Genomic DNA, 18,973 nt, shown 5'->3' on the forward strand with positions numbered 1-18,973 from the left:
GCTGGAAAATGACAAATGGTAGGGTCCTAACCCTGGCAATTGTAGTTCATGTTCTAAGGATCTTGATTTCATAGGGGATTTACGCTTATGATTATAGGCCAAAAGGAAAGAGAAGAAACTAACATTTATTGAACATCTGAGTAGGACGCTTGCTCATGCATTTCCTTGCTTAATCCTTTCTTTTGATTGGAGTATAATTGCTTTACAATGCTGTGTTAGTTTTCTGCTGTACGCTTAATCCTTACAGCAATTCTATAGGGGATTACTATTTCATTTTATAATCTTTTCTTACTCTACCTTTGACTTCTTTCCATCGTTTCAGGCTGATATGATTTATTCCTTATATTCCTTTTATATTTCTCCTCATGGACCCACTAGGTTTATCTGAGAGAGATGAGGTGTGAGTTAACCACTCTGTACACCTCACCCACCAGCCAGAAAAACCATGGCCGTGGCAGTCCATGTCACACAGGTCTGTGTCTTGGAGTTGAAGACTCTCAGCCTTGGGATTTCTTAGAACAAGATGACTAGATGAGATTTAGAAGTGAAACAGTATCAACTGGGCATTCAGTTCAACTTGAGCTTTCCAATACGAAGGAAATCCTAAGCCTGTGTTAGTTCTGACCAGAATTCCCCAGAGTAACCCTGGGATCCCTTGAGGCCTCAAAGTTATTTCATCATTTGGAACCTAGATGTCACTTTGGCTAAATTGTATAATAAACCTCTCCAAGGCAGAGAAAATGAGTATACGAGCCAGCATACACTGGGAAGGTTGTTGGCTTGGACCTGTTACCAAGTTCAAGTTAATATTGCTTGGTGTATGACAGACTGATAAATTGAGAGACAAGGAACTGGGGCAAGGGAGAGCAACTTTATTCAGAAAGCCAGCTAACCAAGAAGATGGCAGACCAGTCTTCCAAAAACCATCTTATGTGCTAAGTTACTTCAGTCGTGTCTGACCCTTTGCAACCCCATGGACTACAGCCCACCAGGCTCCTCTGTCCATGATATTCTCCAGGCAAGAATACTGGAGTGGGTTGCCTTTTCCTTCTCCCGGGGATCTTCCCAACCCAGGGATGGAACCTGCATCTCTTAAGTCTCTTGCATTGACAGGCAGGTTCTTTACCACTAGCGCCACCTGAAAAGCCTGAGTTAGAATTCAAGCTTCTTTTATACTAAAGAGGGAGAGGGTGTGGTGGGTTTTTTGCCCACCAGACCCCGGATGGAATGTGATAATCTTTTGTTCTTACAGCTATCCATGGAGGATCTGGTCATGATGTCCCTGTAAACCTTCAACAAGACAAATGTTGTTTTCTGTTCTGCTAATTTTCTTTCTATAGGAATGAAAAGCATTACGTTTCTGAAAGTCCAGCCTGGGAGGCCGAACTTTGCCATTGCTATTACGTATATTTCAGGATATAGGTAGCATTCTTTTACTGTTTGACTAGACGAAAGTGCAGAGCCAGCATGACGAAGCACAAACCACAGAGCAGGAAAGGTTCGAGCTGAAGGAATAGATCCAATATGGAGTCAGATTTGTTCTCCTCTGTTACGCCCTGTGCCTTTGATCTCCTCTGTTACACCCTGTGCCTTTTTGCTCTCACGCAAACACTTGGGGCCATGTATGTGATAGGGGCATGATGGGCCCAAAAGTCCTTGTTCCTTTCTTTCCTGGAGGCTGCTTTCTGACTTGAGTATGACCTGTGATCACCGATTGCCCAATGTGTATCAACTAGTTGGATATGTATCAGGAGGAGTTACTGCACAAGGCTTTTCTCCAGGTCACGTTTTGTGAGCCATAAATCAAGAGTGGTTAGGAGGAGTTGTGTTTGTAGCTGGAAGCCCAGATAATGTGTCTGTTGCTCTTTTAAAGTTTTATATCTGTATCTATGTCTATATATAATACTAATAAACTATATCTATATCAACATTGATATTGACATCCGTATCTATATATTTGTTTGTCTGCAGATGTAGGACTGTGTTAAATGGCTTGCTTTTCTGCACATACTTTTTTTTCTTCCTTCATAGACATTTTGGATATAAGGCCTTTTGTTGACTAAAGCTATTGATACGAATCTTTGATAATTCTGATAGAGCCTCCAGGAAAAATTTCCCTTGTCATCATTTTAAAAATAATGTAAATATCACTCCATGGAGCATCTTGAAGCTACTTAAAAATGGATTTAGGGACTTCCCTGGCAGTCCAGTGGTTAAGACTCTGCTTCCAATGCAGGGGGTTGCAGGTTTGATCTCTAGTCAGGGAACTAAGATCCCATATTTCTTGCGACATGGCCAAAAAATAAAGAAAAAAATTGATTTTAAACTCTTCATGATCTCCATGTTTATATTAGAAATTTGACTTAATTAGAACTCCCAAGATTGTCTACTAATCAATAGACAACTTAATCTCAGGTATTTCAAAATAATAAAAGTAGATTTAATTAACACTATCATATGGTGCATAAACATATGTATTAAGATTTTTTATTAAAGTACTATGTGTAAATAATCATGAAATTGAAGTAAACAGAGGACTTCTAATGAGAAACAAGCTCGTTTGTATTGTCTTCCCTATTTCCAGACCCTGCCCTTGTAGCAGTCACTTTTAATGCTTTTAATTGTTTCTATTTTCTTTCAGCTTTGTCATGGTTATCTTCTTATCTTTATATCATAAGCTTATCTTGCTATTTCTGACTTATCAATCTTAGATATTTCCTATTAATTCCTATTTTTATTTTTTCAAAAGATCTTGTGCTTCCCAGGTGGCTCAGTAGTAAAGAATCCTCTTGCCAGTGCAGGAGAAGCAAGAGATATGAGTGTGATCCCTGGGTCAGGATGATCCCTTGAAGAAAGCAACAGCAACCCATTCCATAATTCTTGCCTGGAAAGGTCCATGGACAGAGGAGCCTGGCAGGCTAGAGTCCTTGGGGTTGCTGAGAGTCGGATACGACTGAGTGACTAAGCAGCAGTTTGTCGGTAAAGGATATTAGTTTCCTGCTCTTCCTTGGCCCTCTCCTCACTTTTACTTCTGGATTTCTGTCGTTGGTACTTCTATTTATTGTCAATATGTGAAGGTCACTCAGGCATGTCCGACTCATTGTGAGTCCATGGACTGTAGTCCTCCAGGCAACTACGTCCGTGGGATTTTCCAAACAAGAATACTGGAGTGGGTTGCCATTCCCTTCTCCAGGGGATCTTCCTGACCCAGGGATCAAACTGGGTCTCCTGCATTGCAGGCAGACTCTTTACCATCTGAGCCACCAGGGAAGCCCTTTTATTGTCAATATTGGTTAGATTTACATCCTTGTCTTTATCTATAAATACATTTGTTCTTTTTCTGTCAGTTGATGTTAAAGTCAGAAATTCATAAATATATTTACATTATTATGACAATAGGAATGTACTTTAAAGCTATGCTGTGGTTTATAATTACATTTTCTTTCTTGTACAGTTTTTTTTTCTTTTACCTGCAGTTTTAAATTGTATATTTTCAAATTGCCTATTGTTACTGTATCCTCAAGCTCTTTCAATATCTGAAGGGCCCGGATAAACCCTGTGGCTGCTTCATTCTCACTGGGCTCTCCCTCCTTGCTGTCTCTCTTCTCTACTCTCTTTGCCTGCGTCTTAAGATACCGCTGCCCCGAGACCTGCTGCACAGCTTCTGTTCTAGCATTTACTGTCATTCCTCTCCTAAATTGGAGACCATCCATCTCTTTTTCTTTGTTTTTTCATTTTGGCAAATCACATTTCAGATAACTTTGTATGAAAGGGCGTATAAAGGTTGACAGTTTGTTTGGTTTTCTTTTTTTTTTTTTTTCTGATCGAAAGTTTCTGTATTGTTTTTTCATACTTGATTGATAGTTTAGATGAGTATACAGTTGAAGGTTGAAAATAATATTTCTTCCAGAGCTCTGAAAACATAGTTTCATTCTCTTCTTCTGTTTTTGTGTTGCTTAAGAGAATGCCAAGTGCAGTTCTTACTACTTTTCTCTCTAGATAGAAAATTTTAGGGTATTCGCTTCACTTTCAGTGTTGTGAAGTTTCCTAATGATTTATTTACATACAGTGGTGGATTGTGTGTATGTGGTTTGTTTTGTTTACTTTCTCTAGGGACCTTTGTGATTGAGGAAATGTGTCCTTAATTTAGCTGTAGGATATTCTCTGTAATAGCATTCTCTTTTTCATTTTCCTTGTTCCGGCTTAGTAGGACTCTTAATATGTCTTTCTAATTGGCCTTCATGGATTGATACTCTATACTCTCCTGTTTTCTGCATCTTTGCCCCCTTGACCATTACTTTTTCAGAAGATTCGCTTGATTTTATTTTCTAACCCATATGCTATGCTAAGTCGCTTCTTGTGTCCGAGTCTCTGCGACTCCATGGACGGTAGTCCACCAGGCTCTTCTGTCCATGGGATTCTCCAGGCAAGAATACTGGAGTAGGTTGCCATGTCCTTCTTCAGGGTTTATTCCTGACCCAGGGATCAAACCCACATCTCTTGCATCTCTTGCATTGGTAGGGGGTTCTTTACCACTGTGCCCCCTGGGAAGCCCATATACATTTATTACTATCACATGTAGTCTTGAAAATTATTATAACTGTAAAGCATTTTCCTTCTCTATTTTTTGTAGCATTCTGTCCACATTTCATGGATACAGTATCTTCTCAAATCTCTTGCAAACTAGTAAGGATCTTTATTTAAGTTTTCTAAATTATATTTCTTTTATTGAAGTTGTGTTTTGGTTGTGTATGTGTTCAGTCTTGTGCTTCCTCTCATATATCTGATAATTCTCAATTGTTCATTTGTATTCAAGTAAGAGGATTTGTATTCAGGATTTGTATCAGTGCTAAAGGAAATCAGTCCTGAATACTCACTGGAAGGACTGATGCTGAAGGTGAAGCTCCGATACTTTGGCCACCTGATGCAAAGAACTGACTCATTAGAAAAGACCCTGATGCTGGGAAAGATTGAAGGCAGGCGGAAAAGGGGATGACAGAAGATGAGATGGTTGGATGGCATCACCGACTCGATGGACATGAGTTTGAGCAAGCTCCAGGAGATGGTGAAGGACAGGGAGGCCTGGCCTGCTGCAGTCCATGGGGTAGCACAGAATCTGAGACGACTGAATAACTGAACTGAACTGAAAGAGGGTTTGTTTTAGAGTGAGTAGGAAATGTCATCCTGTCATCCTGAATTCTAGAAATCAGAAGATTTTGCTATGAGGTACAAACTCCTGCTCTGATTGTCTGGCCTGTTCTAAATCCCACTTCAGCAACGAACCCTGTAGTGTAAATGCCTCAGCTTCTGGGTGTGCACCCACTGGGATGGTAGCAAATTTTGGTGCAGTGACTTTCCATGAACTCATCCCTTTCTGCTTGCATCTTACTTGGGCCTCCATTGGACTTGGCCTCTTCCAGTGTGGAGCTTCTTCAGTGTTTTTCATGGAAGATCTCTTTTTTGACTCCACGACTTTCTGCACATATTTCACACTGTAGTTTCTATGTAGCACAAATAGTATCAAGTTCTAATACTCTTTTTTCCCCCTCCCTCTTGATCCTCTCTCAGGTTCTAATACACTTACCTATTCTTTTGCTTCTAGAAAGTTTTTGAAGTCTCTTGTCTCTGTTGGTTGTCTATTAATTTGTTAAATTGATGTGATTTTATAATTTTTTGTTTTTAATCTGTTATTTTAAAACTATCTAGGAAGGGAGAAGGATAAACTCATTTACCAAGTCATATACTACATTGAATTGGTAGCTTTCTTAAATTGTTTTAAATTTAGACACTTCATCAATTCAGAGAACTTCTCCATTAATTAGTGAAATTTTTACTGTGTCTTGGATCCAGTATCAACATACAGATATAAGAGAGTCCAAATTAGGAAATCCGACTCTGTTATGTGTGCTTGGAATACTGTGGCTTTGGAGACCTATCGCAGGTTCTCAACCTGATGAGAGAGTATTTAGTAAAATCGCTTTGGGTCATGAAGATAGTGAGATATTCCTTTCCTTGTTTCTTAATCTTCCATCTATCTTTCTAACTTACCCTATTACTAAATAGCATAGTCTTGTTGACATCACTGTTCTTTTCTTTTTCTACTTTCATGAGATAAGGTAACAAATTATTTTCTATGCTTCCGCTTATATTCTTTGTACAGGGTAACTTTTGGTTCATGGTTTTATGTTTGTGTGTGTGCATGCACACATGTGCAGCTGACACAAAGAATTACAAATACTATATGTAATCACAGGGACCACAGATGCCCTGAAGTCCTTTATGGGGACTTTCCTATTTCAGTAAGTCTTTTAGTCCTTGTTTGTTTCTGAATGTTTCTGCAGCTGATTAGAGATTTTTCAAATGTCACGTGTATATTGTGTGTGCACAGAAAGAGAATGAAATGCCTTTAAAAAATTTAACTACCTATTTTAGGTCATAAAGTGAAGTTGCTCAGTCGTGTCTGACTCTTTGCGAACTCATGGACTGTAGCCTGCCAGGCTTCTCCGTCCATGGGGTTTTTCAGGCAAGAATACTGGAGTGGGTTGCCATTTCCTTCTTCAGGACATCTTCCCGACTCAGAGATCAAACCCGGGTCTCCTGCACTGCAGGCGGACTCTTTACCTTCTGAGCCACCAGGGAAGCCATTTTAGATCATAATAAATATTTAATTTTTATTTTAGATCATAATAAAAATTAAATATCCAATGCAATATCATTGGATTGCGAATGGGAGTCACTCTGGTGAGAGTATTTTGCTTTTGCTGGTTGAAATTTAAAAAGACTTAGAAGAAACAAAGGCTGTGTATTCAACATAGAGATATTGAAACCCTAACACTGAATCTTGGGAAAAGCCAACAGAGTAGTTCAGAAAATTCAAAAACACAGAGAATACGGTCAAAGAAGTTGAGGGTGGGTAGATTATCAAGGGGCCTGTAGACAGCAGAGATCTCAAAAAGATAGAGATTGGTCTTTAAAACAGAGAATAGTCTTTGTGTTTGCACTGCCTCTGCTTCTGCTTTCTTCCATTTCTCTCTGTAAGGATGTCTTCTCCGTCATCCTTGCCCCACACGTTAGGGATGACTCCAGCTTTTGGCTAGAACTTGGCTCACATACTTCATAGTTATCTGGATCTTTTGATGTCTTCTTCCTTCCTCCAAATTTGCTTTAACTTTCCAAACCAACCTCATTCTGTATCTGTTCCCCAGACTTTTCTCTGCCCAAGGCTGTCCTTTCCTTTCAGTGAGGTCCTGACACCTTCCCTTATGTCTCCCCTCATTCTCACCTGATTCTTCCTGCACACAGGATGTCTCTTTCTCACATTCGTTGCTTCTTACCTCAGTTTCTACTGCTGACTGACAGGCGTTTAGCCAGTTTGGCAGTGTCTTTCCATTCCGTTAGTTCTGGGCCAGCTACAAACTTCTTCCTTATTTACTCTAAGGCTTTCCAAGTCTGAAGTTTCTTGGAGTCTGCACATTGCATCTCCCTCCATAAGAAATAGACTTTGAACAGTAGTGTTTATAGTAGTAACTCCAAATGGAAGTAAAGTGATACCCAGTTGCTGTTGTTCATTCATTCACAAGTATTTATTTAGTGCCACTGGTGCCAAGCTCTGGGGCTGTAGCTGTGAACAAGACAAACCAAAGGCCTTGGCTTTGCGTTCTTGGAGTTTACATGATATTAAATCATGAGCAAACAACAGAAATCCTCTAAATAAAACAAAATAATTAAAAATTATACAAGCAAAAATATCCAAACTGATTTTCTATTAGTTATGAGATTCTTTCAAAGAGCTCTTACTGATAAAGTTTTAAACTTTCTTTAGTCTCATATTTCTATTTTAAATATTTCTGCATTTTATTTGGAGGTGGGCACTGAGAATGGGTTGGAGGTCTTGATAACATGCTTTTTTAAAAATTACTTTTGGTGGGGACAGCTCTTGATGGTCTGTTGCCATGGAAGACTAAGAAACTGATTTGACAGAATTCAAGCTTATCTCAACCATTGCTTCTAGAATGATTTCTCAGTCAAACTTGTTATATCTCAACAGATTTATTATCCCTGTCCTGTTATATTCCTGTTCTTAGTGGTTGAAATAGGAAGAAATTGCAATTTCTTGAAAGGTGGGAAACCAGTATGGAAATAGTGGAGAATTGGCTGTATGTTCATTGTGGAATCTTACAGATACTTGGTTATGACTGTGAATTCGGACATTCAGAAGTGTGTAGCATTACTGCTTTTATAATTACTTTGCTATTGCTTTTAGTACCTTTCTCCTTTTTCACAGGGCTGTGGTTTTGAGCTACTATTCAATCACTGTGGCAAGCAGAGTAGCTGAGTTGAACATTTTTCTCCTTTACTTTATGAAAATGAAAAAGTAAAGAAATGCAGATGCCATTTTTGAAACCAAGAACATTTTTGGCTTAAACCTCCTTGGTGATTTTATATTGCACATAATTGCCGTAGAAATAGGATATATCTTTTGTGGTTGTACATTATATTTTCTCTTCATTAGAAACGATGAAGTTTATATGTTTATTTATGTAAATAACATAGAGAGACCAATCCCACCCCCCCAACACCCCTGAATTGTTATTAAGAGATCTGGATTTAAATTGACACTTGCTGTGTGAACATGAACTTGAAGTTCATTTTGTTTATGTGTAAGGGGTAATAATGATACTGATCTCAGAGTGTTTATCTGAGGATTAAGTAAGATAATGCAAATTAAACTACTTAGTGCTCAGAAAGATTTGTTGACCCTTAATCTTAGATATACACATCTTAAAGTAGATTTGTTATGTCAACATAGGGGGAAAAAGTATCAGTGAGTCAGTGAGGTGTACAGAGAATATATCCTGTAGTCTCATTATGAAGGTATGAGATGGGGAGGTCAGTTTATGTGTCATTGCATCACATACATATTTACATTTTTACTTAACATGTACACATATAAGTATCATCATTTTTCTATGCTGTACATTCTCCTACCTCTTTTTATAGTATCTAACAGGTACAGTTGCAAAGGACTTTATGAATTGCTACATGTGTGCTAAAGAATAACAATGTTTTTCAAACTTTGTACAGAATGTAATTAATTTTTATAGAAGACAGTATGTACCTGCCAAGTGGGTACTTTGAAAATGAAATTGTTTTCAATTGTGTGAAACTGCTTGAAAATGTGCTCCTCCAAGCTTTCTTTTTCTTATGGCCAAAATACAATGATATGGAAAGCATTATGATTATTCACTCAAGGCTGGTTCTTCTTTTTCTGTTGTAAAAATTAGATTTGAAAAAACAAAATTGCTTTAGACCAAGAGCAGGTATAAAACATTCATGTGCCCTGTGTATTAGAAAGAAAAGGCCTACTAGTGGTTGTTGTTGTTTAGTTGCTAAGTTGTGTTCATCTCTTTGCAAATCCGTGGACTGCGGCATACCAGGCTCCTCTGTCCTCCACTATCAGAGTTGGCTCAAATTCATGTCTGTTGAGTCGGTGATACTATCCAACCACTGCATTCTCTGCTGCTCTGAGTAGATGAATCTTTACCTACACAAGAAGTAGCATACTTTTGGGTACATTTCTATTTCACCTTTTTGATTCACAATGACATTTGTTTCTACTACCCCCACTCCCTCAATATTGCAGTATATTGAGTTTACATTATAGGCCAAAACTCTAGAAAACACTGACTTAGCCTGACAGTGTGTCTTATTGACTATTGGGTACAAATTATCCATGATAGAACATTGTTAGGGGCTCTTTGTGTAAGTTTCCCAGGTTTGCTAAAGTGCCACACGGAAATTTCTGATTCCCAGGTATAATCTGGTTTGTAATCTCTTGTCCTTGCCTTCTTTGATTTGGGTGATGTGTTTCTGGAAAAGGCTGATTAAATAGTGAATTCTGATAACAAAGTTATTCATTGAATGTGTGCGTGCTCAAGTCACTTCAGTCATGTCTGATTCTTTGTGACCCCATGGACTGCAGCATGCTAGGCCTCCCTGTACCTCACCATCTCCCAAAGTTTGCCCAAGTTCATGCCCATTGCATCGGTGATGTGATTCAGCCTTCTCATCCTCTTCTATGATATCCTTCTCCATGAGATCTTCGCAAATCAGGGATTGAACCCAGGTCTCCTGCACTGCAGGCAGATTCTTTACCATCTGAGCTACCAGGGAAGCCTATTGATTGTGCAGGTGAAGATTTAGAGGAAAGGCTGTGTACAGTCCTTTTTGTGTGTGTTTATGTGGCAAAGAAGCTAACTCCATGATTTGCTTGAGATGGGACGGTTTTGAGCAGTGGCTTGGAGGAGGACAAGGTTATCAGATCTGCCTCTTTTGCTACTTCAATTTATGTATGTTTCATGCAGTTCAGTTCCAACTAGGACATACCCTGTGGTTAAGAAACTGGTTTATTTAGAGTAGTGGTTCTCCAGCTTTCACTTGCTTCAAAATCATTTCAAAGGTTTGGTAAAACCCACCTTGCTTGGCCCCATACCCAGCATTTGATATAATTGGTCTGGGGTGAGTCACAAGAATTTGCATTTCTCATACGTGCTCAGGTGATGCTGCTACTGCTGGTTTGGGGACCATACTGTGGGAACTACTGAGTTGGAACCTTAGGAAGCCTTTGTCTTTAGTTCAGGGTGTTGTAAAGGGTAGAGGTGGAGAGTTTTCTAGGGAGGGAGGTGGGAAAGGTGCAAGAATGCTGATCATCTTGCTTAAGGTTTACCTAGAATTGTTGACTTCTGAATTCTTTCAGTATATTACAAAGTTAAACATCAGTGAAACTGTTAATAATACTTTTATTAATGAGAATCAGATAAAGTTGGGAGGGACAATGGATGTGATTGTTTCTAACAGTGGCCTCTTCTTCCGCATCTGGTTCCTGCATCTCCCTTGTTCCTATGCCTTTTCTATGTACCCCCTGCCCACCCCCCCCCACACACAATATAATACAAATACAGATAGCTATCCTGTAACTGTCTTTCAGAAACAAGAGAAATGCGGCAGTATATGAGCTTTCTTGGAAAAGTTGTAACGTCAGTCAGGATTACCATTATAATGGAAACCTTACTTGTCTGCTTCTGACTTTGCCATCTATGGGGTCACCCAGAATCGGACACAACTGAAGTGACTTAGCAGCAGCAGCAGGACAGTGCTTGGGTGAAATGTACCTTTGCAGTATTTATGAAGAATTTCCAGTGTAAATCAATGAATTTAGAATTTTGCCTAGAAAATTTAAATTACTTAGTGAAAAATTGCTTTCAAATTTATTCAATATTCATGCTTATATACAGTTGATTTAATAATTAGAAATCAGTACACCTGTTTATTTACATAAGCTGCTTTTAACAGGATTGCTAAGGCTTCATTGCTTTAACAATATATAATTCAGTAATGTAAGTTAAGTCAGATAGAGAAGGAGAAATATCATATGACATCCCTTATGCTGCTGCTGCTGCTAAGTCGCTTCAGTCGTGTCCGACTCTTTGCGACCCCAGAGATGGCAGCCCATCAGGCTCCCCTGTCCCTGGGATTCTCCAGGCAAGAACACTGGAGTGGGTTGCCATTTCCTTCTCCAATGCATGAAAGTGAAAAGTGAAAGTGAAGTCTCTCAGTAGTGTCTGACTCTTAGCGACCCCATGGACTGCAGCCTACCAGGCTCCTCCGTCCATGGGATTTTCCAGGCAAGAGTACTGGAGTGGGGTGCCATTGCCTTCTCCCTTATATGTGTAGTCTAAAATGAAATGATACAAATGAACTTACTTAAAAAAAAGAAAGAGACTCACAAACTTAGGAAATGAACTTGTGGTTGCCGAGTGGGGAGGGATAGTTAGGGAGTTTGGGAGGGTCATGTACACACTGCTATATTTAAAATGGATAACCAACAGGGACCTATTGTATAGCACGTGGAACTCTGCTCAGTGTTATGTGCCAGCCTGGATGGGAGAGGGGTTTGAGGGGAGAATGGATGTGTGTATATGTGTGGCTGAGTCCCTTTGCTGTTCACCTGAAACTACCACAGTATTGTTAATTGGCTATATTCCACTACAAAATATGAAGTTTAAGGTTCAGGGGGAAAAAGAATAAATAGTTCAGTTTTTTTTTTGTTTGTTTTTTTTTTTTTTTGCTTATGTAGGTAGAATCTTCACCCATTTAGTAAAAAAAAAAAAAAACAACAACAACAAAAAAAACTGGTTTTGTTTTTTAATGTAAAGTACAAAATTGTATGTACTCATCAATTCCTGTTAGTTTCTAGCCCAGCGTTATTTGGGGGCATTCATGTTTGTGCCTGGTGTCTTTTGTATTAAATGGACCCTAGAAACCTTGTATGCGGTTCAGAGAAGAAAATGTGGCTTTCAAAGAGGTTCTTTTAATTGCGCTTATAAAGCAGTTTTTCAGATGTTACTTTCCTTTGAAAAATGCCCTATGCTTAAATTTTCCTAGAATAAAGCATCCTACCAGGTAAAGGGTTTAAGAGATCTAGGCCATGCTTACTCAATGAAATGCAGCAGAGTGGAAAATAATTCTGGTTTTGCCAGCTCAAGAAAATTGATCTAGTAGTTAAAGACAATTATATTATTTAAAGAGTAGCTGTTATATAGACATTAAATTATTAGGAGTAGATTTTAATCTTTGGTAAAATTTTGTGTGATGTTTTGGCCTGAAGGAATGGAAGTCTGTGATTTGAAGAATTACATGGAAGCAAGCATGAAGCTGTGTTCGAACTTGGGTGCTTGTTTTTCAACCCTTGTCCTTTTAGTGTGAAGACCAGACTGAGTCAGATCACTGAGAATTAAATGGGGAATACATTACTCAGCACCTTGCAGGGGTGGGTCAAACACCCTGCCTTTGAAAAGTTATTCTTTTGCTTAGTAAGCCGAGAAATTTCAAGTTCACCTGCAAAATGAAAGCTCAGTATTTTGTTGATTAACCAGTTTATTTGAAGATGGTCTCTCATCTAGATGTGCCCCCGTCTGTTCTTGTGTGACTGCATCTGAAGTGACTGGCTGATTTGCCGGTGGATTTTATCTACAGTACCTATACTGTTGGGGAGCTTGTTGCTCATGGAGTATTCCTGATAGAATCTGTCCCTTGACTTGAATGAGAAGTTTGGCATGTTAGGGAGGAAGATGGGATATGCTTATTTTAATCTGGTAAATGGGAATGCAGGAAGTAAGGGGAGCAGTGATAACACTGAGGAAAAGTATAGGGGTCCTGGCTCAGATGCCCACTAAGGAGAAATATGCCTGATAAAATGTTAGCCAGAGAATGGAATACAGATGGTTTGGGGGGTTGATCAGAGCAGGTGGCGCCTAGAAAGGACTGCAGAGGCTGACAGAGAGGAGGTCCAGGCCTTTTGTCCTGGGGCCAGCTTTGCTGAAATGAGGAAGGAGCCCACATCTATAGGCAAAGAAATAGATTAGGATGTAAAGGGCAAGCCAAAACCAGGAGTAAATTTATTTTTACGTATATAAGTTTTACACCTTTCTTTCAAAGCTGAATTTGTCTGGAAATAAAGCTGAGAAAGAAGACTTAAACAAGGTCTTTGAGATATTTTTTGTTTAACCATGTTAGTTCTCTCACCTTACTTTCCAACTCTGGAAAACTTCGGGAGAGTCCTAACACAGCTCAAGCACCATCACCATTCCCATCATCATCTACTAGCATTCATGAAGTGGACAACCAGAAGCTTTGTGTTTTTGATGAGAAGTCTTTAATTACGGTCCCCTTCTGTTTTTACAGGTAGCCCAGCCATGACCCACAGGAACCTGACTTCTTCCAGCCTGAATGACATTTCTGATAAACCAGAGAAGGACCAGGTAAGCCAGGAATTCTTGCTTCTTTAAAGTGTAAGACTAAATGTATATCTAGAAGATGCTGGGAAGAGATGAGAAATGGTGGTTTCCTAACTTCAAATGAACCAATATGTGTTGATGGCTTTCCCCCCCCCCACCCCCTCACTTCCTTGGAAAGAAGAGGAAGCAGTTTGTGAAGGGATTTGAAACCCAGAAGATAAAAGTTAGCTTAGTCCAGAGGTCTTCACTTGGGCAGTTTAAATATTGAAACTATAGTTCTCTCAGCTTTAAGATAGTAATAATAACTCCTACCTCAGGTTTATTATAGTGCTTAAATAAGGTAATTTATGAAAAAAGTGCTCTGGTGAACTGTCAAGGGCTAGGGAATGCTGTCTGTTGTGAACTTTAGGGGGATACTTCAGGCAAAGGTAATGATAGTCTTGTTAGCTGTCTATTTGCTTATTAAAATAAATGGTAAGTACCCCATTTGAAATGAAAAGCAATTACGTTTTGAACCTCAATTTGTTTTCTTTTAAAAAGAATATAATAGAAACTGGATCGTTTTCCTAGTTGAGTGAGTATCTAGACTTGAACTAGTTAAAAATGTGACTAGGTATAATTTTGTACTTTGTTGCTGTTCAGTCCCTCAGTGGTGTGCAGCTCTTTGCGACCCCATGAACTGCAGGACGCCAGGCTTCTCTTCACCATCTTCCAGAGCTTGCTCAAACTCATGTCCATCGAGTCAGTGATACCATCCAACCATCTCATCCTCTGTCATTCCCTTCTCCTTCTGCCTTCAATCTTTCCCAGCATCAGGGTCTTTTCAGATGAGTCAGTTCTTCACATCAGGTGGCCAAAGTATTGGAGCAACAGCTTCAGCATCAGTCCTTCCAATGAATATTCAGGACTGATTTCCTTTATGATTGACTGGTTTGATCTTGTTATCCAAAGGACTCTCAAGAGGCTTCTCCAGCACCACAGTTGGAAGGCATCAATTCTTCGGCACTTTTGTACTTTGCATTAAAGAATAAAATGAGTAATTTGAGCTAATGGGTTGAAAATTCTACTTGAATAAATAAATAAACCTCAATTATATAATCCTAAGGCAATGACACCTTATTTACAACTGTGTTTCTCTTTAGACAGAGGTTTTCAGACCTTAATGAATTCCCAAAAGTACTGGAAAGGTAAAATTATGTTCTTTCTTGTAAAGTGACTTTGGTTTCTTTATTCTCCTTTTAACCAGCTTTGGAATAACCCTGTCCCCAGTTTCTCCTAATCCAATACACTTTTCATATTATTGTTTTTACCTTTCCCCTCAGGTCAAAAGCTTATACTGGCTTTTATCAAGTTCAGTTCAGAATATGCCAACTTCGAAGATTCTCTGAAATCTGGTGTAGTCTTTCTCATTTTAACTTACCTGTGTTTCCCAGAAGAGAGGCTCTGCTTTGGTTAGGCTTAATTACTGACCCCCCCCCCCCCCCCCCCCCCCCGCCGCCCTGCCCCAGCATTGAGATTAATTCTTGACTTCTAAAGTTGCTGCCTACTCTTAAATGCTAGTATGGATAGCACTCCTCCCTACCATTGGCCTACCTCTTGAAATACTGTAGAGGATGGTCATCTAAATATTGAATGCATTGGTAGAATCATAACAGTACTGAAAGGGAAAATGCAGTCTGGACTTGTTGAGAATTTTATGCGAAACTATTTTGTACGTTTTGGCTCCATAGATTGACAAAGCAGCATTCTAATTATGAGATTTATTGGAGCCTTGATACAGGATAAGGAAGTTAGGAATATCTGGGTTGACAATTTCTCAGGAAGACTTCTTTTACTGGTGACAGTTCTTCTCTTGTCGGGCATTTGTCAATAGCTGCTGGTAAATGTTGAGAGAAATTTTCTTACCTTCTTGGTTGTCTTCCTATCTGAGCATATACAAAAGAAATTTGATGGTTTCAGATGTGTATTACATAAGATTTTGATTCCCGTGTTAGAAGAAATAGGTTGGAACATTATGATTTGGGGTGTTGATTTAACTAAATAAAGCGTGGGTCGTCCTTAAAACCAGAATCTCTGATGCCTATCTCCAATGTCTCCTATTCACCCAGGTTCATATGATGTTGAAACAAGGAAGATTTAATTCAGGAATTTTGTTCTTTTTGTTTTCAAAGCTAGAAAATGCAGGTGATGAGTATATCATTATAAAGAGCAACTGTCCATCTTCGTTTATCTAATACAATAGCCATTGTTCATTCAATGAACCCTTCATCCCCTCAAAGAGAAAGAAACTTCATCCTTGCTTCCCACCAAAGAGTTTGAAGAGGCGCTTTGTAGCTGACCCATGATCTCTATAATCAAAAGTAGAGTACAAATGCAAACTAATATTTCCAGTTTATATACCTACAGTCTGATTAACTTCAAATACAAAAGCTCCTGGATCATTTTCTGGTGAGAAGAGGAAAATAGGCTTGCTAAGAAGATGAAACCCTGGCACACACACACTCAAAACCCCGCAATAAACTCGGGCTTTTTATTTTTTAGCCTGCTTTTTCTCTGTTTGGGTAGGAAAAAAGGTTGCCAGGCTCAAATTTGTTTTGAAAAAGCTTTTATAATTAATTAGCCAATGTCCTGGAAATGATCTTGGCAGTAAAGTCAAACTTGTTCGGTATGCTTTTCCAAGTTGGCCCAAAAAACTTCCATCCAACTGGAACTGAAGTTTTCTGATGGACTGATTATTCTGCCTGGATACAATCTGAATGAATAGTTGCGATGGTGCCTCACAGCTTCCTGGAGCTATATAACTTCACAGTAGTGCAAGGAGTAAATTTAGTGTTCAGAGATATGAAGAGGAGCAGAATTTCTCTTTCTGACAGCAACATAGTGACAAAATTTGAGGGCATATTTTTTATGAGATTCTGTTTGGGGAAAACAGAAGAAACAGATCTGTGGACTGCACTTTTTCTGTTTGGCTCTGCCAAGCCTAGTTCTTACGATTTCAGTAGCGGCTGCTTTATTGAGAAATAGCTCACAATAGTTAACGGCAGAAGAAAGCATCGCCAAAATTTAGATGATGCAATGCTTCAATAGTATTCCAACTTGGATGTTATATTTATTAGGCAAAAAAGGGGAAAACACCTGGGGAGAAGTAGATTTTTAAAAAATACATCTGGAGCTCATTGACTTGTAAATGTACATAAATAATCTCTATTGTGTTGCTGTGGAGGATTTTTTTCTTCATTATCCAGTTATCTTCCCCAATTACCTTAGACTGATTTGTTTTTCTATTACCTTTTATTTCTTTTCTGTTTTTGAAAAAAAAATTTATAACTTCTGTGGGTGCTTATCAAATCCGATGGGTTAGCTATAATTTTCATGTGAGTTTGGAATCATCTGTGAGAATAAGAAAATTCCTTCTTACTATTTTACCTTGTAGCTTTAACTCTCTGGAGGAAATACTGTGTTCAGTGGTACAATGACTTTTTAATTTATTTTTATTTTTTATTTACTTTTGTGTTTTTTAGATTTTGTTGTTTTTTTTTTTTTGTGTGTGTGGATCTTTTCTAAGTGCTTATTGAATTTGTTAACACTATTGCTTCTGTTTTTTATGTTTTGGCATTTTGACTGTGAGGCGTGTGGGTTCTTAGCTCCTCAACCATAGATCAGACCTGTACCCCCTGAAGTGGAAGTGCAGAATCTTAACCACTGGACTGCCAGTGAAGTCTCTCTACGATGACTGTTTTAAAAGGGATTTTTTTTTTTTCATGTTTAGCAGTAATGCAATAACATCTCACAATTACATAAATGTTAAGTGAAATCACAGTCTGTAGATTGCAGTGAAAGCAGTCGATAAATTTCTTGCAGACGCTTAAGAGAGACACTTCTGTACACATATCCTTGTAACTTCTTAACTAGTCATCACTTCCTTGATACTAGTTATTTAGCAAGCTTACCTGAGAACTTATCCATAGGTTTCCTGGTGGAACTGGGCCTAACGTTAATTTCTAAAGGGTACTGCAATCAGTTTTTGCATTATCTTTAAGTACACTATTGTCCTTAATAGTATACTTTGTGATATCTATTTTTGAAATCCTTATCTGTGTAGAGATAGACCTAAATTAAATTTTTTTGTCAGGGAATAAGAGGATGAAATCAGTAAACCATGTAGAACTTCAAAACTGCTCAGCCATGACTGTCTTAAAATGGAATCTAGAAGGATACATCTTGTGATTGGACATCCCCCTAATCCTTTCTTACACATGTGGAATATAGGAGCGAGTCACCCTGGTGGCTCAGATGGTAAAGAATCCACCTGCAATGCAGGAGACTTGGGTTTAATCCTGGGGTCAGGAAGATCCCCTGAAGAAGGGAATGGCTACCCACTCCAGTCTCCTTGCCTGAAGAATTCCATGGACAGAGGAGCCTGGCAGGCTACAGTTCACGGTGTCTCAAAGGGTCTGACATGATTGAGCAACTGACACTTTAACTTTCACCTAAATTCAGCTAAGATGATACTTTCATTATTTTGATTTCCATCCTGAGGCTCACATACAGCTTCCCTTAGCACTCATAGCTATTTCGTATTCATAGTGATGGAAAAGTACAATAGCACCTGCTTTTCTTTATTCACCACTCAGACAGAAACCCCTCTGTTTCACACAGAGCACGGGTGGTCTTGCTCTACTCCTCAGAGAAGACACAGCGGTGGGGAAGGGCTTGTATTTGCTCACGTTATGATACTGTCTTTTGCATGTGTTCAGAGACCGGTGAGACACTGCTGGTAAAGCTCCAGATGGAATCACATCTGTGAAAACCTGAGAAGAAAGGCATGTTGTGAGGAGGTGGTTACAGTCATTAGATGTGCTTAGTTACTGTGGTGTTAGTAACTGCAGAGAGGGTCTCTGTGGCTGCAGGTTTCCTTTGACCAGGAGTCCTTGATGAGAACTGGCAACACCACGGCAGTGGTTATCTTTGGAGCCCCTTTCCCAGGGGTTTAGCTTGTCACTGAGATAATGAACAAAACTGATGTTTGTCATTCTCTTTTCCTTCTCTACAAGAAATTTAACCTTCTCTAGCCTCCTCCTTCCACCTTATGTTCTCTCCCATATTCTGAAAGATTTAACAACTAATTGTTATTGGTAGAGTTTGAGAAGCACAGATATTCCTACTGATTTTAAAAA

The 18,973-nt window shown here is 39.0% G+C and overlaps 1 protein-coding gene across 7 annotated transcripts in view; it reads left to right on the forward strand.

Moving 5' to 3' along the window:
* SLC4A4 (solute carrier family 4 member 4) overlaps nucleotides 1-18,973 on the forward strand; it is a 370,587-nt gene that overhangs the window by 204,737 nt on the left and 146,877 nt on the right. For all 7 annotated transcript variants that reach the window (XM_042251504.2, XM_060417186.1, XM_042251503.2 and 4 more), the window contains exon 7: nucleotides 13,744-13,820. In XM_042251504.2, coding sequence (XP_042107438.1) covers nucleotides 13,744-13,820 — 77 coding nt within the window. The remainder of the gene's footprint in view (nucleotides 1-13,743; nucleotides 13,821-18,973) is intronic.

Source organism: Ovis aries, chromosome 6 (genome assembly GCF_016772045.2).
Source record: "Ovis aries strain OAR_USU_Benz2616 breed Rambouillet chromosome 6, ARS-UI_Ramb_v3.0, whole genome shotgun sequence".
In the NCBI taxonomy this organism is placed as follows: Eukaryota; Metazoa; Chordata; class Mammalia; order Artiodactyla; family Bovidae; genus Ovis; species Ovis aries.